General features: G+C 40.6%; 1 protein-coding gene across 9 annotated transcripts in view; it reads right to left on the reverse strand.

Annotated features, from left to right (window-relative positions):
* Nucleotides 1-22,139, reverse strand: part of spef1 (sperm flagellar and cilia associated 1) — a 54,339-nt gene that overhangs the window by 30,919 nt on the left and 1,281 nt on the right. Inside the window, exons 2-9 of one of the 9 annotated variants that reach the window (XR_015852518.1) lie at nucleotides 21,539-21,650; nucleotides 18,460-18,607; nucleotides 18,350-18,395; nucleotides 13,117-13,201; nucleotides 10,915-11,020; nucleotides 6,553-10,632; nucleotides 6,264-6,332; nucleotides 2,875-4,737 (exon numbers count right to left, since the gene is read on the reverse strand). Coding sequence is in view for 6 of the 9 variants with exons in the window: in XM_088351612.1 (XP_088207738.1) it covers nucleotides 10,495-10,632; nucleotides 10,915-11,020; nucleotides 13,117-13,201; nucleotides 18,350-18,395; nucleotides 18,460-18,607; nucleotides 21,539-21,650 (635 nt within the window). In the remaining 3 variants the exon portion in view is untranslated. Of the gene's footprint in view, nucleotides 1-1,159; nucleotides 1,304-2,874; nucleotides 10,633-10,914; nucleotides 11,021-13,116; nucleotides 13,202-18,349; nucleotides 18,396-18,459; nucleotides 18,608-21,538; nucleotides 21,651-22,139 lie in introns of those variants that run through there. The other 8 variants (XR_015852519.1, XR_015852517.1, XM_088351616.1 and 5 more) reach the window with 8 other exon arrangements.

A 22,139-nucleotide genomic window follows, 5' to 3' on the forward strand; every position in this document is an offset into this window, starting at 1 on the left:
TTTAAAATTGATGTTCTATAAATTCCAGAGCCGTCCTCTTGGATGCAACCAGTAGAGGGTGGTGACGCTTCATATGACAACGCCATAACCACAAGCCACCAGAGCAGGCGTGTGTCGGCGTTGTTTTCACACACTTAAAAAAAATACAAAAACAATTTGTGTGGTCTTTGGAGTCAAACTGCCAAGAAACAGCAATCGCAACAATTTCAAACACTTGACTCATTTTTCTGACCTTGAAAACACATCATTAAAATTCAAGCATTTTCAAGGATTTCAAGCACCCTTACGAACCCTGTATTCTTTATGTTAATGCCAACATTGAATTCAATATCGACCGCTCCACTAGTTGATTGACAGCTGTGAACATAGTCTGCAAACAAGTAGCAAAATCAGGGCACAATGTGTTGCTTTCCTGTATTAGACATTTCCCCGCTGGTTCTGCCAAGATCACAATTTTACTCCATTTGGACAGTGGGAATCTCGTTCTCCCTCAAATAACCTTAAGTTTTACCACTTGAATGTTGCCGAATCAATGCTTTCTTTTTCTCTAAACAGCTGTGAACATAATTTTCAAACAAGTGTCTTAATTGCAGCACAATGTGTTACTTTTCTGTACTATACATTTCCCCGCTGACCAGAACGGAATCAGGACCCAACCACAAGTTTATTGAGTAGAAAGAGCTGGACGCGGGAAGCAAGTTGCACTCCCAAACAGACGATGATCCGAATACAGAAGTGGATCTTCCCTAGCGGGAGACAGCGGTGTCAGGGACAGAAAACAGGTCGATAGACGGGACAAGAGAGCAAAAACGTGGTCAGGATCAAAAAACGAGCCATATTGAATTGATTTTGGCCAAAATTGTAGGACTGCCGTCCAGATAACACTCTCACATGATTCGTCCCGCTAGCTTGCTAGCAAAAAATGACCAACACAATGATATTTCAGTTTCTTTTGTGTTTTTTTTTTGTGTTCAAACTGAATAAAAAATGTTTAAAAAGGAGGAGAGAGTAAAACACGAAGGCAGTCGAAGTCAAATGCTAATGTCACAGACCAGAACGGGCACAGGACTCAATTGCATGTGTTTCTCAGATTTTATTGAAAGAGAGTGAGAGTAAGGCTTGCTTGATTGCTTGATTCGAAGACTGGCAGAGAGCGGGAACGAGCAAGGCGGGAGTGACACTTCTGTTTCGGAAGAAGAAAGGCGGGAATGGCAAGTCTTTTGACCAATGCTGGAGATCAGAAGCGATGTAAAGTTCGTAATAGTGGTCGTAGGCAGGCGGCAGGCAGAACAGGTGTAGTCAGCTTCAGAAACGGGTCGAAAACGGAAATCAGGCAGGAAGCAGGTTTTCACAGAGACGGAGTCGGACGGGAACGCTCACTGAGTGAAACACAACAGCTCGCAACGATCTGACAAAGTTTGAACTGAAGTCGGGGGCTTAAGAAGGGTGTGGCCACCAATCAGCTTGTCCGGGCTGTTGGCGCCAATCAAGCTGCCACAGGTGTTTCAAATAGGGCAATCATGACAGCTAATGCTAGTACAGCCGCGAATGCTAGCAGCAGTCAATTGCTGCTATGAGTTCTGTCACTTGTTAGCTCTTCATTGCTATTGGGAAAATAAATACTATCTCGATGTATTTTCAGTTTTTTTTTTTTTTTTTCAACTTAAAAAAAAAAAATAAGGCTGTACATGAGGTCAACTGGCAATGCTAGCTCAGCCGCTACTCTGGGCTAGCTGCCGTCAATCGGTGCTATAAAATCTGTCAATTGTTATGCCGTTGAAAAAATTACACACTCAGTGAGGTTTTTGGTTATCATTTGTCGTATTTCTGAAGCGACCCGCTTTTGATGCTGACGTGGTCGGCATCAAAAACTGGTCGTAGGCCGGAGACAAACGGGGAGATCAGGAACGGACAGGTAGAAAAACGGGTGCAAAAAACGGGACAGGTGCGAGTCAGGGTCAAAAATGCTTGCCTTGTAACAACCAGGGTTGGGTAGGGTTACTTTAACTGGATTACTTTCAATTACTTTTGGATTACTCCAATACCAAATATGCTAATAAAAGACAAAAAAAACTAAGTATGAATAAAATTACAAAATTTTGTGCAGGCTTGGGGAGTAACGGAATACATGGAACGGCAAAAATGATGTTGGCAAGCTGTTTGGATTTATTTTGATTTTGTTTCTGTCGCATTTTATGTTAGTTTTGCCAGAGATTAAAGAGATCAAAGCCAGGAGAGAAAGCTTACCACGTGTTGTGAGTCATAATTTTATTCATATTTAGTTTCTTTTGTCTTTTATTAGCATATTTGGTATTGGAGTAATCCAACAGTAATTGAAAGTAATCAAATTAAAGTAACCTTACCCAACCCTGGTAACAACAGAGGTTCACTGACGGACTGACAACCGGAGAGTGACAGGGCTTAAAAAAGGTCGCCAAATGAGCGGGAATCTTGAGCATGAATCTTGCAGTGTTTTCTTTTTCTCCCGACAGCTGCGAACATAATTTCCCAAATCACGCCACAATGTGTTGCTTTTCTGTACTAGACATTTCCCCGCTGGTTCTGCCAAGATCACTATTTTACCCCATTGGGACAGTGTAAATCTCGGTTTCTCTAGAATGACCGAATGCTTTATCACGTGAATCTTGCAAAATCAGTTCCTTTTTCTCCCGTCAGCTTCTTTACTGTTAACGTCGGTGAAATGATTTCTCTTTTTAAGCAAGTCACAGAAACGGGAGTGGATTTAAAAACAAACGGTTGCGCTTTTGGCCTTTTATGGGGAACTGACTTTGATTGTGAGTAAAGCTAACACTGCGTGTCATTGTGCTGGAGGATCATTTCTCAAAAGGGCCATTCGGTATTCAAAAAGTCACATTTAAGTGGTCGGATTATTTATTGAGCACGGGGTGGTCATAAGTTACAAGCTGCACACAAGTTTACAGTAACTCGTTATCAAAAAAACCACCGCGTTCGCACGACAAAAGTAACTATTAGCAAAACACAACAAGAACAAATAAATATGCAATAAATCTTACACGGTTGCTGTGAACATGTACAGTCAATAAAGTTGCTGGTGTATTTCAAGGCAAAACACAAACACTTAAAGGGACAGCGTGAATTATTTGCCCAGTAGATGTTGCAGTGGCTTGCGAAACTATTTGGCCCCCTTGAACTTTGTGACCTTTTGCCACATTTCAGACTTCAGACATAAAGATATAAAACTAATTTCTTGTGAAGAATCAACAATAAGTGGAACACACTATATTGGATATTTTAAACGTTTTTAACAGATAAAAAACGAAAAAGTGGGTGTGCAAAATGATTCTGCCCCGTTGAGTTAATACCACCTTTTGCTGAGATTACAGCTTCAAGTCGCTTGGGGTATGTCTCTATCAATTTTGCAAATCGAGAAACTGATATTTTTGCCCATTCCTTCTTGCAAAACAGCTCGAACTCAGTGAGGTTGGATAGAAAGCGTTTGTGAACAGCAGTTTTCAGTTTTTTTCACATATTCACGATTGGATTGAGTTCTGGACTTTGACTTGGCTATTCTAACACCTGATATGTTTTTTGGTGAACCATTCCATTGTAGCTTTTGCTTCTTTTGGACCAATGTCTTGTTGGAAGACAAATCTCCGTCCCAGTCTCAGGTCTTTTGCGGACTCCATCAGGTTTTCTTGCAGAATGGTCCTGTATTTGGCTCCAGACTTGATTACACACAGATGGATTCCATTTATCATCGTTAGTCATTTAGATCAACATTGAATCATTCAGAGATCCTCACTCAACTTCTGGACAGAGTTCTGCACTGAAAGTAAAGGGGCTGAATAATTTGGTTTTTTATTTGTTAAAAAAGTTTAAAATATCCAATAAAGTGTTTTCCACTTCATGATTGTGTCCCACTTATTGTTGATGCTTCACAAGAAATTACAGTTTTATATATTGATATTTGAAGTCTGAAATGTGGAAAAATGACACAAAGTTCAAGGGGGCCAAATGGTTTTGCAAGCCACTGTACTTTAACAATGCACGTTGATATGATTGTTCACGTATTTTATTTGCTTATTATTTCTATCAATATTGTTTTTTTTTTTGATGAGTTAAGTTGTTTTGCCACAAGGAGGTGCTAAATACAACAAACTGTCCCTTTAATAATTTATTCACATTTTCGTAATCTCTCCAACACAAAAAAAACATTGAATGAGCCAAGGGTTTTCTTTCAAACACATTTCCTATGTACACTATATTCTACATTCTACCAGTTTTAGTGTTTGGTAGTTCTGTTTATGACTATAAAAATAATTACAAAAAAACCCAAAACACATTTTTAACGTACATTATTTGAGCAAGTCACATTTTTGTACATTGATGAGGAAAAAGAAAATCAATTTTCCGTTAACAGTTTTCAAAACACACAGAACAAGTTGAGCGGGTGAATACACAACCCATAGAAAATACATGTTTCTCAATATTTCTTGACATAAGATTTATATTATATCCATAAAAACGACATTTTTCTACATTTGTGTGGTAAGTATGACTAAATTATATTTATATATATAAATTATATTTTAATATCCACTAGCACTGGTGATTCCTGAGTGAAAACGCTACAGCAAAGACTTTCTAGAACGTTCAAAAAAATAAATAGAACACGTTCAGAATACGCCCTGCGATTAGCTGGCAACCAGTTCAGGGTGTCCCCGGCCCACTGCCCGGAGATGGCTGGGATGGGCTCTTGAGTTGAAAAAATGAAACACTCAGTGAGGTTTTTTGTTATCATTTGTCGTATTTTTGAAACCTGACTCGAAATGAGTATATAATTAAAGCAGTGAAATCAATTGTCAATGCTAGTTCCGCTACCGCTAGCTAGTTGCTACTGTAAGTGCTGTCATTATTTGTCGTTTTGTTCAAGCTGACCCAAAAGAAATATAAAATAAGGATTGAGGAGAGAATTAGAAAAATAAGGCAGTGACGTTTATTGTTAATGCTAGTTCAGCCGCTAGCTATCTGCGGTCAATTGCTGCTATAAGGGCGGTTAAGTGTTGTTGTTATGCCATTAGAATAAAATACAAACTCAATGAGTTTAGTACCATTTTTCATTTCTTACACGCTAACAAAAAATGATAAAAGTTAAGAAGGAAAGTAAAAAGTTAAAGCAGTAAAGTAAAAACTAATGCTAGTTTAGCCTCTACCGCTAGCTAGTGGCTCTCAATTGCTGCTATAAGTGCTGTCTCTTTTTGGCTTGTTATGCCATTGGAAAAAATACTAAGTTTGTGCTATTTTAAAATTTCTTGTCTTTTTCTTCAACCTTACTAAAAAAATAAGGCATGAGCTCAATTGCTAATGCTAGCTCAGCTGCTACCGCTGCTGTCAATTTCTGCTTATGGTGCTCTCACTTGTCATGGTAAAAATACTAACTTAATATGTTTTTAATACATTTTATCTTTCTGTTCAACCTGAGGGAGTAAAAAAAGTCAGTGAAGTCAAAGGCTAATGCTAGCTCAGCCACAAATGCTGGCTAACTCAATGTGTTTTTAGTATCCTTTGTCTTTTGTATCAAAAAAGAGAGTAAACAGTTAAAGCATTGAAGTTAAATGCAGATGCTAGCTCATTTGCCGCTATAAGAGCAGTCAACTGTTGGCATGTACTGCCGTTTGAATCATATTTTGGAATTCATATTTTTAGTAGAAAAAACGAAAATATCGCTTGAAAAAAGATTTAAGAAACATGGCAGGGAAGTCAACTGCTAATGCGTATAGGATCAGTTACTTCTTGTCATGTAGTGCAATAATAAATCTATTTGGGGGATTTATATCATTAGTACAAAAAGAAGACAATAAGGTTCAAGAAGAGAGTAAAAATATAAGGCAAGTGCTAATGCTAGCTCAGCTGCTACTGCTAGCCAGCTTGTGCTAATTGCTGCTATAGCAGTCACTTGTTGGAAATATATTTTTGGGATTTATTTTATGAGTACACAAAGAAAATAAATCAAGGCTTGAGAAGAGAGTATAGAAGTAAGGCTGTGAGGTTAACTGCTAATGCTAAATCAGCTAGCTAGCTGCTGCCAATTGCTGCGGTCACTTGTTGGCATGCAATGTTACTGAAGAGATATTTTTGGATTTATATCATTTCCAACAGGAAAAAAAAACATTTTCACTATGAAAGCAATTGAACCTTCATAGAGATGTAGAGAAGTGTCCCTTGCCCTATTGGAACCACAATATAAAGCTACAAACAGGGAGTGGGGGTGGATTGCATACCTGTCAACTTGTATTTTGTCCCCATACAGTGATACCTCTTCTTACAAATTTTGAGAGTAGCTTTGTAACCTGAAACATTTGTAAGTAGAAACGCATTTTGAATGTAAGTGCGCTAATCCGTTCCAAGCCCCACTAAAGTATGATATATTTTTTAAACAAATCGTAAAAAAAGCCTCAGAAAATGTAACAAATACATGTTAAAATTAGATTAACGCACAATAAACATAAAAAGAGAGGGACGTAATGTAAAAAAATAAAAAAGAGGAAATACTAAAAAAAATGGATTTACCTTTTAACTTTAACTGGGGAAACGAAGAGCATGCCGGGATTCACGCATCTCTGGGAGCTATGAATGGCAATGCGTATGCATTTTTGTCGCTGTATCCTGAAATGCCTTTGTAAGTAGAGGCCATATTTTCCCATCCAGGTATTTTGTAAACTGAAACTTTTGTATGCAGAAAAAATTGTGAGTAGAGGTACCATTGTATTTTCAACTTTTTTTTGAATCATTTGGATTTTTTTTAAACATTTTTGTTATACAAGCTATCCTTAATTAGCTCCCTGTCAGTTTAAGATGTAATTTTTAAGGTTCTGTTGGTATTATACAAAATTATGCATGTACTCAGTATAATTTTCCCCCTATGTTCCTGCTCGAAGCCTTTGCTCGGAAATGCTGGTCTACTCGTGATCCCAAGAGCCAAGATGAGATCCGCAGACTCGAGAGCGTTCTCCATTTGGGCCCCGGTGCTGTGTAATGCTCTGTCCTCTGAGTTTCGATTTTCAACCTCAGTGGAACTGTTTAAATCTAGGCTTAAAACACACTTCTATTCTATAGCTTATGAATGACCTATATTTCCTGTTGACGATATCTGTGTATTATTTGCCATTGCAACATCCGTAGCAGCCTGGTCATCCTAGAAGGGGGATTACCTCATGTGCGGTCCCTTCTCAAGGTTTCTTCATTTTCCTCATGTTGAGGTATTTGAGTTTTTCCTTTACCTCATGTAGGTTTTAGATCAGGGGATGGTGTCATAATAGTCTGTGCAGCCCTTTGAGACTTCTTGACTTGAGACTTGTTAAACTGATCTCGTCTTACCCATTTGGGCTAAAATCCGGATTGTCTCGGTTGCTGGTGACAGATGACAACGTCATGGTAAATTTCTGATATTGTTGCCGTATACAAGAAATTCGATAACAAGTAACATTAAATTGACTGCAAGTGGCGAAATAATTACCGTAAATTTCGGACTATAAGCCGCTACTTTTTCCCCAAACTTTCAACCCTGCGGCTTATTCAATGATGCGGCCAATTTATGTAATTTTTCTAATGGCCGCCAGCGGCGCTCGAGTACAAAAGGTAAGATTTAGACTGCAACTTCTTAACTTGTGCACAAATTAAATTAGCGTAGACATATCCTCATCGTAGACCAAGCCAAAGTACCATCGTGCTTCAAATTTGCCAACATCATCCCAGTGCCAAAGAAACCCCAGATCTTATCACTCAACGATTACCGGCCCGTTGCACTGACTCCTATCATAATGAAGTGCTTTGAGAGACTGGTTAAAGAGCACATCACCTCCAGTCTCCCCTCCTCATTCGACCCCTTTCAGTTTGCCTACAGGACAAACCGCTCCACCAGGGATGCCATCTCCTCTGCGCTTCACCTGAGCCTGACACATCTAGAGGAGAAGAACACCCTTGTGCGGATGCTGTTCCTGGACTTCAGTTCAGCATTCAACACCATCATCCCACAACATCTGGTAGACAAAATGAGACTCCTGGGTTTCAACACCCCCCTGCGGAACTGGCTGCTGGACTTCCTCTGTGACAGACCCCAATCAGTGCGGATAGGTCAGAACAGTTCAGATGTCATCTACCTCAGCACGGGCTCCCCCCAAGGCTGCGTCCTAAGCCCCTTGCTGTTCACCTTGATGACACACGACTGCGTCCCTAGGTCCGCCACAAACCACATCGTGAAGTATGCTGACGACACAACAGTGGTGGGCCTCATCAGGGATGACAACGACCTGGCCTACAGAGAGGAGGTGGAGCAGTTGGTGGGCTGGTGCAGGGACAACAGCCTGGTCCTGAATGTTGACAAAACTAAAGAGATCATTGTCGACTTTAGGAAAAACCAGCCCAACCATGCCCCACTTTGCATCAACAACAAGGCTGTGGAGGTTGTCAGCAGTATCAAGTTCCTAGGGGTGCACATTACAAACAAACTCACCTGGTCCGTGAACACTGCATCACTGGTTAAGAGGGCACAGCAGTGCCTGTACTTCCTGCGGAGGATGAGGAGAGCCCACCTGCCCCCACCCTCCCTCATTACATTCTACAGGGGCACCATAGAGAGTATCCTGACCAGCTGTATCTCTGTGTGGTGTGGAGGCTGCAGCGCTACCGACTGGGGTAGTGTGAGGAGGGTAACGAGGACAGCAGAGAAAATAATCGGGACTACACTTCCCTCCATTCAGGACATTGGCCAGAAGCACTGCCTATCCCATGCTAAAAACATTACCGGGGACCCCTCTCACCCCCATCATGGACTGTTCACTCTGCTAGCCTCTGGGAAGAGGTACTGCAGTGTGCGGTGCAGGACCACCAGGCTCCGCAATAGTCTAGTCCCCCAGGCCATTAGACTGTTAAATGGTCAATCTAACATATAGTTAACTTAAATCTAAACGGCTGCTAATCTGACTTTTTGCACTACTGGCAGTTTTTTTTTTTTTTTTTTTTTTTTTTTATAGCTTGCCACTCCTTGCACATTGCTCTCTGCACTATTGTAATTACAGCGTTATTGTTACAGTGTTAATGTTACTGTGTACCTGACTTGTTAACCTGACTGCCCATTTTGCACATCTGGTTAGCTACTCTTCTTGCACTATCGGCACTATGGTAAAATACTATACGTAGCCAAAATACAATACAACATTATTTATATCTGTACATTCAAGGAAACTGTGGGGGTCAGATGCATCGACATTTCGTTCTGTATACACGTGTACTAGAATGACAATAAAGTAGATCTGAATCTGAATCTGAATCGTGCAAATTGCAAAAAGAAAGGCACATGACGCAACTTTCAGGCTAAACGCAATCGAGCAGTCCAAAACAGGAGACAGAGCTATCGCACGTGAACTTTACTTTGCGAGCGTGACGCTAACGTGTTTTTGAATAAGGGAGCGTGGGGCAACGTATACATGACAAAGTCTCTTTCCCATACTGAAGGAAGACGACTTTGATGATGTCAGTGAAAAGGAGGAAGATGAGGACGGTTTACCGTGCTTACTGCAAGTTTGATTTGTTTTTTTAACAGCGCTGTTTACTGTGTTGCGAGCGTGTTGCTAGTAGCGTTTTGCTACCCTTCACAGGCACGGTTTGGGATGAAAGTTATAATATTATTATTAAAGCTTTAAAAACTCTCTCGGTGTACCGTCTTTCTTTGTAAATAAGTGTAACCATGTATAATATGTATTTACAACTGTATATTTTTGTAATGTGTTTATTTTAGAAACTTATTCTGATGTTTTGCACGAGCAAATGAGAAAGAAGGGGCGGGGCAAACGCGGGCTGACGGGAAGTGGAGTAAAGGTGAGACGTGTTTGTGGACACGGCCGACAATATCAGATATATATTTTTCCCACCCTTACCTTTGGAAATATACACTTTTTTCCTTGGATTACTTTCAACTGGCAACTGGACTCTGCAGGTCTGCATTAAATGTTAAGTACCGGTATCGTTTTCCGTTCATTTTACCGGTTGTGTTTATTGCACTGTATCGGGTATGGGTTCATTTCATGTATGTTTTGCCGGTTTTTTCAATGTGGGCGCATGCTGTAAATATACAGGTGCAGCTTGTGTATGTACAAAATCGGTTTTCCTCCCGAAATGTGGTGGGTGCGGCTTATAATCAGGTGCGCTCTATAGTCCGGAATTTACTATGTTAATAGAATCGTTTGCGTTGTCGTTTTGGTAAATAAAATACATGTATTTACGAAAAGTATCGTTGTTTTTAATCTACATAAGTCTGTCTTGCTGTGAGTAGATAGGTGCCGCGTTGTCTTTCTAAGGTTTATTCGTGATTAATAAGAGGAATTGCTATCATTATTAAGGGGAGAAATTGCCTGAGGTTGACAGGTATGGGATTGTGTATGTGCATCGAAGTAGCAAGGGACACTACGGATAATACAAAAGATTTAACAACAACAACTAGTTTCTTGAAACCGCTTAAATGCTGCTGGGTTTGGAATCGCTGGCTTTTCCCGGCAAACAGGTACACATCTCCAGATTGTGTCTCAGGTCGTCTATGCGCATGTCCTTAAGCTGAACCAGACGCTCCAGCTTGCTCACCTTCATTTGCAGGATCTGCACAACAGGTCGCGTATCGACCCCAAAAAGCGGCGGGTGATGAAAAACAAAGACCAACAAAGAGGAAGTGTTGCACATTTGTGTCCTTGTGTAGCCTTTTGCATCACATGCAGATCTTGTGTCACACGTTGAGAGTTATATCCGCTGAGGTGAATACGACTCATCGACCGTTGCTGACACAGCTTGTGTCATGTAACCGTGCACACGCGCACTTTTTTAATGTCTAAATGAAATAATTTTTGTGTTTTTGTAGGTGTGAGAGTGTTTGTGTGAGTCTACCTCCACTGTCTCCTGCAGAGCCATGGCCGCATGTTCTTTTTCCTTTAGAATTTGGCGCACCGCAGGGTCCAGGTTGGCGTAAAATTGAGCTGTGTGCTGTAGTTTGCTAAAAAGAGGCAGAGTTAAATAATGTCAGACCTTGTTTGAAGGGGACTGGAGCTAAAGTATTCAATTAAAGAATAAACTGGATTTTAAGGGGTATATAGAGTGCACTTCATTGGTATTGATATCAAGTGCCAGTTTTGTTGATGCTTTTAAAATGTATATATTTAAAATATAGTACACACTTCATTAAATAGGGGTATAGCTGTGATATTTGATCAAAATTTGTAATACGATACCAAATGTGTAAGGACCAGATCTGAAACAGGACCCAATTGCGTGACGTTTACCACAAGTTTTATTGAAAGAAAGAGAAAGGGCTGCGCCCACGATCCGGTGTTCGCTGGACGCGGAAAGCAAGTCGCTCTCGGATTCGGACTCGGATCCCAACGCAGAAGTGGATCTTCCGTAGCGAGCGATGGCGGTGTCAGGGATGGAAAAACGGGTCGGTAGCCGGGACTGGGAGAGCAAGGCATGGTCGGGTCGGAAACTAGTCGTAAGCCAGAACGGGAGAGTAGACGAGGTCGGGGACAAAAAGGGTCGTAAGCCGGGACGAGAGAGCCGACGTGGTCAGGATCAAAACAGGTCATAGCCGGAGACAGACAGGAGCAAAAACCGGACAGGTGGGAGTCAGGGTCGAAAAAGGCTTACCTAGTATACACTGGAATTCGCAGAAGGACTGACAACAGGGGATAGACAGGACTGGGTTCAAGTAGTGACAGGGAGCCAATCAGAACCCGCGGCGGTTTGCGCCAAATGAGCGGGCACAGGTGGATCACATCAGTAATCATGACACAAATGAATACTGGTGCCAGAATATTACTGATGCGGATACGTTGAGGTTTGTCAAATTTATTGTATTCTGAATGAATTTCGCTTTTTAAAATATAGACTAAGGGTAAACAAATTAAAAAACACACACACACATATACCTAGAGACAAGATGAGACTATGTCGAATTGATTCGGGTGGGAAACCGTTAGCACAACTTGCTGGTTGAATCGATAACCACCAAATTAGATTCTGAATTAAATAAATATATTCAAAGCAATTTCTTTACACCAGGGGTGTCAAACTCATTTTAACTCGGGGACCACACAATAGAACAAACATTCTCTCGGGGGCCGGACTAGTAGATTAAAGAAAAAGAAAAAAAGGGAAAGAAATAAGAGAAAGAGAGGGGGAGAAATATAGAGAAAGCGGGACAAAAGAAGAGAGAAAGTGAGAAAGTGAGAAAGAGAGAGAGAGAGAGAGAAAGAGAGAGGGCGGGACAAAAAGAGAATGGGGAAAGAGAGAGAGAGAGAGAGAGCGTGAGAGAGAAAAAGAGAAGGGAAGAAAAGAGAAGGAGAGAAAGAGAGAAGGGGAAAAGAAAGGAGAGCATATGAAGGTAAAAAGACACAGCAAGAAAGAGAAAAAAAGGAACAAAGAAAGAGAAAAAGAGAGACAAGAGTTAGAGAGACAGAGTTAGAGACAGAGTTAGAGAGACAGAGTGAGAGAGAGAGAGAGAGAGAGAGAGAGACAGAGACAGACAGAGGGACAGAGACAGAGGAAGAGACAGACAGAGACAGACAGAGACAGACAGAGACAGACAGAGACAGAGAGACAGAGAGACAGAGAGACAGAGAGAGACAGAGACACAGAGACACAGAGACAAAGAGAGGCACAGAGACACAGAGACAGACGGAGAGACAGACAGAGCACGAGAGAGCACGAGAGAGTGCGAGAGAGTGCGAGAGAGCGCGAGAGAGTGCGAGAGAGCGAGAGAGAGCGCGAGACAGAGAGCGAGACAGAGCGCGAGAGAATGAGAGAGAGAGAGAGAGAGAGAGAAAGAAATACAGCGTTTGTGAGAGGCACATGGCCTTGGCAACATCAAGTGAACATATTTCAACCTGCAGCTTGTTTTTCTCTTGCGCTTCTCTGAGCATTGTCTCGCGGGCCGGATTCATTCCCTTAGCGGGCCTGATCCGACCTGCGGGCACCCCTGCTCTACACCACTGCTTGACACCATATTTAAAAAAAAACAAAAACAAAACGCCAGTCGCGCCATAGTTTCCTGACCCCTGCCTCAAAAGAACCTCTTTTTATTTAACGTTTTATCACCTGGTGTCCATTTTCAACTTGCCATCCCGTTCCACGTCCTTTCGAACCATCTCAGACAGAAATCTGGCCTCCATCTGACTAATCTCTGAAAGAAGAGAAGAAAACGCGTGACACTCATTCTACAAATATTTCGGCTTTTCTTAAGAGGTGAATGGCTAGCTGCCTGTTTTTGGAAGTCCACTAAATCTTCTGAGTGCAAACAAAAAAAGGGGCCCGAGAGGGGATGACATGAGGGGATGAGGAGAAACAGATCATGAACGGGAAGGCCTTGAAGTTCTGATCTGTGGTCAGAGATAAGCTCATTTGCTGATAGAAGAATGTGTGCTCTGTGTCATTATGTGATAGCGCAAAACGATTCTGAAGTGAGTTCACGAGGTTATTTGGCAGAACGGATGAGGTGTGAGATTTAGAGCGCACCGACGCCCAAAAAGGTGGAGACGTTTTCTTATCTTGTGTTTGTGTGTGGTCATTGTGATCACAACTGTATGATTTTTTTACAGAAAAATCTTCACGGTGCATAAAAAAATATTGTATATTCCGAACTAAAAGGCGCACCCAATAACAAAAATTTGCCTGCAATTCCAAAGCGTGATTTATAATCCAGTGCAGGTTATAGACCAGAAATACAGTGAATTAAATCATTACGATGAAATGCTTTGACATATGGTACCTTTCATTTAGCAGTGAACTCAGATTTCATAATATTAATGTTCTGTGAAATATATATATTTTATAATTTTCCTTTTAATCATGATCAGAAACAGGGTTGGGTTGGGTTACTTTAACTTGATTACTTTCAATTACTTTTGGATTACTCCAATGCAGTGGAACCTCAGTTCTCGACCATAATCCGTTCCAGAACCCTGTTCGAAAACCGATTTATTCGATCACCGAAATCATTTTTCCCATTAAAAATAATGTCAATCTTTTTAATCCGTTCCAACACCCTGAATGTTTACCTTGAATGTTTAACGTAAACTTAAAGCTAACCCAGGCTAATCGTACGTTCGCGTTATCGTAATCTTATGAAAAGGATTTCTTACCTTTGTGGTGGTCAGCAGAAGGCGCTCGCACACCTCCTTCATATTTGGCTATTATTTCTTTCTTAAATGCAATAGTTGTACGCACTACTTTTCTTTTTTCACCTGTAGCAACTTTGCTGCTTGCACTGACTTTCTTCGGAGGCATAATTAGGGGCTAAAACACCCGTACGCCGCTCAGCATCGCACCCTAGCGTACGCACTCACGCATTACCGGCGTTCGAACTCAGATTTTTTGACCGAACAGCGAAGCAAGAATTTCTCGAAATTTTTGGTCGGACACCGATTTGTTTGAACTGAGAGGCGATCAAAAACCGAGGTTCCACTGTACCAAATATGCTAATAAAAGACAAAAGAAACTAAATATGAATAAAATGACTCAATTTTGTGCAGGCTTGGGGAGTAAGGGAATACATGGAACAGCAAAAATTATGTTGGCAAGCTGTTTGGATTTATTTTCATTTAGTTTTTGACGCATTTTATGTTATTTTTGCCGGAGATCAAAGAGATCAAAGCCAGGAGAGAAAGCTTACCACGTGTTGTGAGTCATAATTTTGTTCATATTTAGTTTCTTTTGTCTTTTATTAGCATATTTGGTATTGGAGTAATCCAAAAGTAATTGAAAGTAATCAAGTTAAAGTAACCCTACCCAACACTGATTATAAAATATTGGGGTTGGTTAAATGAAAAGTCACAATACTGAAAAATTACGCTAAGCTAAACATGTTAAGTCGACATTCTTTTACTGATCGGGCTTGTCTGAGAACAGAAAGTCTGGATCCGGCCAAAGAGCTAAATTGGGTTTAACATCCTTGCTCTGGAGCGTCCTATACATTAAAAGAATATTTAATTTTCAACCTAATTTTCCAGACTATAAATTAATTTTCTTGTTGTGTTTCCAGGGAAATATACCCTGTAGCCTTTTTTCCTTTGAAAAAACATTTTTTTTTTTTTACCAAATGTTCCAAACTATAATTTACTTTTCAAGGTTTCTTCATTTTCCTCATGTTGAGGTTTTTGAGTTTTTCCTTGCCCTCATGTTGGTCCCAGATCAGGGGATGGTGTAATAATAGTCTGAAAAATAGTCTGTGTTATAACCTGTGCAGCCCTTTGAGACTCTTTGTGATTTAGGGCTATACAAATAAAAATTACTTGACTTGACTTTTTTTTTCTCTCAACGATACATACTCAGGAGCATCTTATAAATAATCAAAAAATGATCATTTCAAAGACGGACATTCACCTTTGTCATGCTATGTTGTGCTTTAAGCATGACCAAAACCAGCTTTGCAACAGTAGCTAGTTACAGTGGTCTTTTTAGCAATTAAAGGCCACTTACCGCGCATAACTAAGCCCTGAATGTGATGGTCACCGAGTCCCATGTTTCAGGCATCTTCACTTTTTTCCTTTATCTCCTTCTCTAGCCACTTATTAGCCAGTTGGAGTCACCCTTTACTGTCACTCGGCTCCCACACTTGGTCATTAAACTGTAGTTAGTTGGATTCTGTGATTCAGGGTCCCAACGCTGCAAAATCTGGTTTCGCCTTTGCAAACCTTTTATGTAGCTTCTCCCGCTAGCGGCTAAAGTTAGCAACTCACACCAGGTCTGACCAATCCAAGTTAGGTCCGCTATTTTTAAGAAAATAAAACTACCACCATCTTTTTCTACACTAAAATCTATTGTGGTCTTCTCCTACGACGGATATTAGCTTGTTTTTCTACAGCTAACATGAGTAGTGTACCATCTTCTACACTGAAAACTAATGCGTCCTCATTCACTATAGATATTAGCTGCTTCTTGTGAAGCTAACTCTACCATCATCTTCAATTATGCGGAAGCTTGCATTGTCCTCTTCTTCACATAAATTTTGCCGCATACTGACATAACCCACAATAAATCTGACTTATTTTCTGGCCTGATCTTGGGCCCGGGCATGAACCCGACCCGAAACCGGCCCGAAACCTGGCCTGAAATTCGAGTCGTGTTCAGGCTTAAAAAGTCAATCATCAAGTTGGGCCGGTCGGGATTCTCTTTCGCGGTTTTTTTAATTTATTTTTTTGTTTTCCTTTTTTCCTGGCAGATCTACACAGCATGCACTTATTTGTACTCAAGTAATTATTTAAATAAATAAAGGGCTTATACCATCAGTTTAACTCAAAATCACTAAATCCAAATACATTTTCCTCCTCGGTGTTGGGGTAAAAGAAGCGCGGCTTCCTCCTTCCACCCCTCTCACGTCAGAAGTCATTTCCGTTTCTTGTCAATATCTTACAAGCTTAACAAGCCTTCTTTCTACGTTTGGACAAATCTTTCACTATTTGCAGCTTGTAGTCTGCAGAATATGATTTTTTTTCAGGGCCATTTCGTTCAGTTTCACTTTCGTTCACTGCAAGTCACAGAAATGCGCCAAAACCGTTCATTCAGGTGCTGCACTTGAAGTGCACACTTGATTAGAGGGACTTGGCCATAAGTAAATCCCATGCTGCATAGTTCATCCCAAAAGGAAGTATGCGCGGCCGGAGTAAACCTTTTGTGTTTACTCTTGTCAGCAAATTAAAGACTCGGGTTTATTTAGGGCTCGTTTATCAAACCAAGTCAATCCGTCGGGTTTGGGGGGGTTCGGGTTTATGTACTTGCGACTCAGGTTGGGTCGGGATGAATCTTTTAGGCCCGACCTTACCTCTATTTGATAGGGCTTTTTAGAGGACATGTGCCCTTTAAGAATGTCCTTTACTAACTTAAGGCTGAAAATTATTGGAAAATGCTTTCGAGATACTAACAGCTAACAGTTGTTTCTTTATAATCAATAACAAATGGTTATCTTTACAAAAATATAACACCTACCTGGACGAATCAATACCATTCACATGCATATATTCTTTATCCTCTACCTAAATAGTATTATGTGACCTGCCCTGCCGAAACTAATTGCAAATCGCAACGTTCTATTTTTAGCCACAGAATGATAACTGACAAAAAAACTGAGGAAAATTATGAAAAAAATCAGTTTTTCCATTTTTTTTTTAATATTTTGAAGCATATGCCATTTAAAAACACTTTCCCTGAGTTTCATGATCCACATAAATAGGGAAAGTAAAAAAAACAGCTATTAAAGTTCTATATTTATGATTATAGAAAACAAAATTTTGTATTTTAATAAATATGTGCAAAAATATTTATTTGTGTACAAATGCCTTTCTCAATGTCATGATTACTGATTAGTATCACCTGTGCCCGCTCTTTGGCGCCAGCCGCTGCGGGCTACCTGATTGGTTCCCTGTCCTTTTTAAGCCCAGTCCTTTCACTCGCCTGTTGTCAGTCTGTCAGCGAACCTCTGTTGTTGCAAGGCAAGCATTTTGACTCTGATTCCCGTTCCTGATCTCCCCGTTTGTATCTGGCTACAACCTGTTTTTGATCCCGACCACGTTTGCTCTCCCGTCCCGTCTTACGACCCTTTTTTGATCCCGACCACATTTTTGCTCTCCTGTCTCGGCTATCGACCTGTTTTTTCGTTCCTTGACACCGCCATCTCCCGCTCCGGAAGATCCACTTCCGTATTCGGATCTCGATCCGATTGTGTGAGCGGCTTACTTCCCGCGTCCAGCAAGCACGGCCGCAGGTGCTGCCCTTCCTCTTTCTATCAATAAACTTGTGGTTAACGCTGCGCATTTGGGTCCTGATTCCGTTCTGGTCGTGACAATTAAAATTAAACTTTAAATGAGACTATCCCTTTAACTGCAAAAAACATTTGAATGACATCACTTTAAACATGATTTTTTTTAGGATTTTGATCAGAAAAATGACTAGGGTATAATGTTATAGCTCATTTCTTATACTTTCCATTGATACTAAAAATCCCAAACTTGATATCTGCCTCACTGTGACGCATTTCTGCAGATCAGGTCACATATATCAATGAATCCTTTTCATTTTGTTCCTTCTTTTTTGCTGGGATGCAAGGCTGAAGATACAAATAGCCTTTTCATTTTATTTCAGATGTATTTTGAGTTAAACGTGGACACTGAATTAAATCCTTGTAAATAGTACCACTGTTTATTCATTCAAATTGCGGATGCTGCAGCATGGCTAGACAAAAAACACAAGATATCGACATCACATGAGTTTCCGTAAAGTCATGTTCACAGATTTCCTATTTCTGAACTTCTCTTGAAGAGCGATTTGGCTCGCTTACCTGTATGAGCTTTATCTGGATTTCGGGCGTCATAGTATTCCAAATCCTGCATTAAAAGGAGACATTTAACACAAACAGAATGCATGTCTGCTTCAATTTACGTTACATACAGAAAAATTGTGTGCTTTTTGGTCCAATCTCTGGTCTATCTTCTCCCTGAGGTCACTAAGCACGCTCTCGATCACCCCCGCAGAGCGCAAGATGATCTTCTTCACCGACTTCTCAGGCACGTGGAAGTTCAACTTGGAAAACACCTTCCTAAGTTTGTATGAAAAAAAAACATCAGGAACCAAGCACAGACATCAGTTTCCAATTAGAAAAGGAACAGCGGATGGGAGGCGATTTGTATCAACTGTTTTGATGATAAACCCCACAGGGATACTTGAGGTCGGCGTTGCACCATTTAAATGTCTGGGAATGGTTCTTACGCTTTTTGTGAAGGGTCTTAAGCATTTCAGCTACAGTGAATACATCGATGTGTCTCGTACAGTGCTCGGAAACCCAAAATATTGAAAGAGCCATAATGGACCCAAAAAACAAAAACAAATTTGTGTGAAGCTTAAAAAAAATAAAAGCCTTATAATGAATGCAAAACATGCAATATAGATTTATATTAGTAATATTAGCCTACTATCAAAGGTTAGATGCAGGGCGAGTAGAGAACGATGCACCACGTGACTACTCTGTTGTAGCACACCGCCTCTGAATTACAGTATGCTTCATTGTTTTGACAATATTAAAGGGACAGTGAGAAGTATTTAGTGCCTCCTAGTGGTACAACAAACTTATATTCAGTGAAAAAGACAAAACATTGGTTTGAATACATAAACTTACCAATGTTAATGTTGGTCTCCCCAAAAAATCACAAGTCAATAAATTTGTATATCTTATATAGTGGAATCCATATTTAAGGTGCCGCCAAGTTTGTCTGCTGTCTTGCCGCTTGTTACGACACAGGTTTTTGTTCAAATTAGACAACAGTGCCATCTAGTGGTCAATGATTACACACTGGTGCTTTAGGGAAATGCATTTGAGCAATCAAGTTTTTGATGTCATTTTTATTTTGACTATTCAAAAAAGAAAACAAAATGGAACATGCATACTGTGCATTACAAAGAGAGCGCAATAAAACACTGTCCCGGTTGCCATGGCGCCCAATTGGCGCCCAATTGGCGCCAGCTGCGGATCGTTGACGGATTGGCTTCCCTTCTATTTAAGCTCAGTGTTGTCACTCACCGTTTGTCAGTCGGTCAACGAACCTCTGTACCCGCTAGATGTGGGTTTTGACTCTGTCTGGTTTCCCGTTTGTGTATCCTGTCCGGTTTCGATCCCGTCTGTTTCGTCCTGTTTTGATTTCAGTCTCCCGTCTCCAGTGTCTGGTGTTGTGCCCGTGATTCTCGTCCTGTCTGATATCTGTCTCCAGTCTCCTATATCTGTTATCAGTCCTTTCAATCCCGTTCTGTCGGGTATCAACATCATCTGTCCGGTATCGGCTCGTGTAACTGGTAACGATTTCGTTGGTCTCTTACATTTTGTTGTTCCACGCCAGACTTCTGTCTTTCTTCTTTGCCCAGCGATCGCTGAATCACTGGTTTTGTGTTAATGTGCATGACTGCCCCGTTTCCCGTAAAATAAAAGCTTGTGTGAGAAACGTCACGCATTTGGGTTCTCCTCCCGTTCCGGTTCTTGACAAACACAGCGTGAAGTAAGAAAAATAAAATAGTATAATATAGCAGCTTGTGACGCTGCCCATTTAAAAGGAGAAAAGCTTGAGCCACACTGCTCTTCCAACACGGGTGAGAGAGGGGAGAGGAAAAGAAGCAGGAGAGCAGGAGAAGGAGAGCAGCCCTGTAGTTTAGCATTGCAGCTAAGGGGTTCAAGCCTGAGAGCTACACCTTCATGTCACAATATATGACGTTGCTGGGTTTAGGGCAACAACCAGTACCCCCTGTTTTTGCAACATGATACTATTAAGAGAGAAAAACAAGGAATACGCTTCCCTCCCCCTATCTTTTTTAATTTGTAAAAAGTTTTGGGGAAGGCACCAGGGAGCCACTCGGCAGCCTTGGGTTGCCGACCCCCGGTCAAATCAAGTCAAGTCATGTTTATTTGTGATGCCCTTAATCACAAGTAGTCTTAACGGGTTTTACAGACCACAGATTATTGCAAACCAGACTATTATGACACCATCCCCTGATCTAAAACCTACATGAGGGCAAGGAAAAACTCAAAAACCTCAACATGAGGAAAATGAAGAAACCTTGAGGTACTATAAATTCTATATCATTTTATAAAAAATAAATAAAAACATTTTAGCTATTGTATTCTTATTTATTAGTCCTTATTTCTATTATTATAAATTCAATATTATTTCAGATGTTATTATTATTATTTTTATCATTGTCCATTATGTTTATCATTATAAATTATTTATATTCTATAAAATATATTATTCTTTGTTATTACTAGTGAGGTGGACTACTCTTAATAGCTACTGTATACAATAAAAAATATGTAAAACTTGTCTTTTTTAAATTCATGCATTTGTTACCTCCCGTCTCGATTACTGTAATGCACTACTCTCCGGTCTCCCGAAGTCCAGAATCAAGTCTCTTCAGCTAGTACAAAATGCCGCAGCGAGGCTTTTAACTAGGACAAAAAAGTACGATCACATAACACCGATTTTGGCTAACTTGCACTGGCTCCCAGTTAGCCAAAGATGTGACTTCAAGGTTCTCTTAGTATTGTACAAAATCATACATGGACTTGCTCCCTCTTATCTTTCAGATCTGATCTGCCCCTATGTCCCGGTCCGAAGCCTACGATCTGAGAGTGCCGGTCTTCTGGTGATCCCGAGAGCAAAGAAGTGTTGTGCTGGTTCGAGAGGGTTCTCCATTCGGGCACCGGTGCTGTGGAATGCTCTTCCCCCTGAGATCCGATCTGCAACCTCAGTGGAAATGTTTAAATCTAAACTTAAAACTCACTTCTACTCCATTGCATATGAATAATAGCCTACTCTTCTTGTCGGCTGAAAAATAGTCTGTGTAACATAGTGTACTAATCTGTGAAGCCCTTAGAGACTTATTGTGATTAAGGGCTATACAAATAAAAATGACTTGACTTGACTTGACATTGACAAACACAAACCAGACAGGTTGCATCATGTCCATTTTTTGATGGATGACTTGCCTGTTTAGAAGATTCCAGTTGCTGAGCTTCTGCTGAGTGGAGCTGGCAGGAGTGTAGTTGTGCAAATCGATTATCTTTGGGAAGAAATGTTTGACGACCTCCGCCACCATCACTGCAGGCAAAAACAGGTATGAATTAAAGTGACAGTGTGTAAATCAGAACAAAGCTCAAGCGTATGCATTGGAAGAAGACACACTTCGGAAGCCCAATAGAAACCGCAATATTCGCTGGCAGTGAGCGGCGGTGCTCGGCTTATATGCTAACATGGGTGGTTAGAGAAGGAAACAGTGGAAAAAGTGGAAAATGCAGTGGACTCCAGGGCCATCATATGCGGAGGTTAGCTGTGGAAAGTAAGTTGGGTTAACTTCTAAAAGCATCACCAGGACAGGCTTCTTGTGTAAAATGGCCATTTTGGCTTCCATAGTTGTAAGATGGCTGCCAAACATCTTCGTCAAAGAAAGTCTCAAGTTCTGTAGTACAATTACAAATTTGTAAATTTATAAGTCTTTAAAAAAAGGTTCATGGGAGAGTCTATCTACTTTGCTTAATATTTTAATATATAGTATTTAATGTCAATATATGAAGTATTTTTGCACAAATA

This window comes from Urocampus carinirostris, chromosome 13, assembly GCF_059441175.1.
Source record: "Urocampus carinirostris isolate Australia breed hairy pipefish chromosome 13, RoL_Ucar_1.0, whole genome shotgun sequence".
Taxonomy (NCBI): domain Eukaryota; kingdom Metazoa; phylum Chordata; class Actinopteri; order Syngnathiformes; family Syngnathidae; genus Urocampus; species Urocampus carinirostris.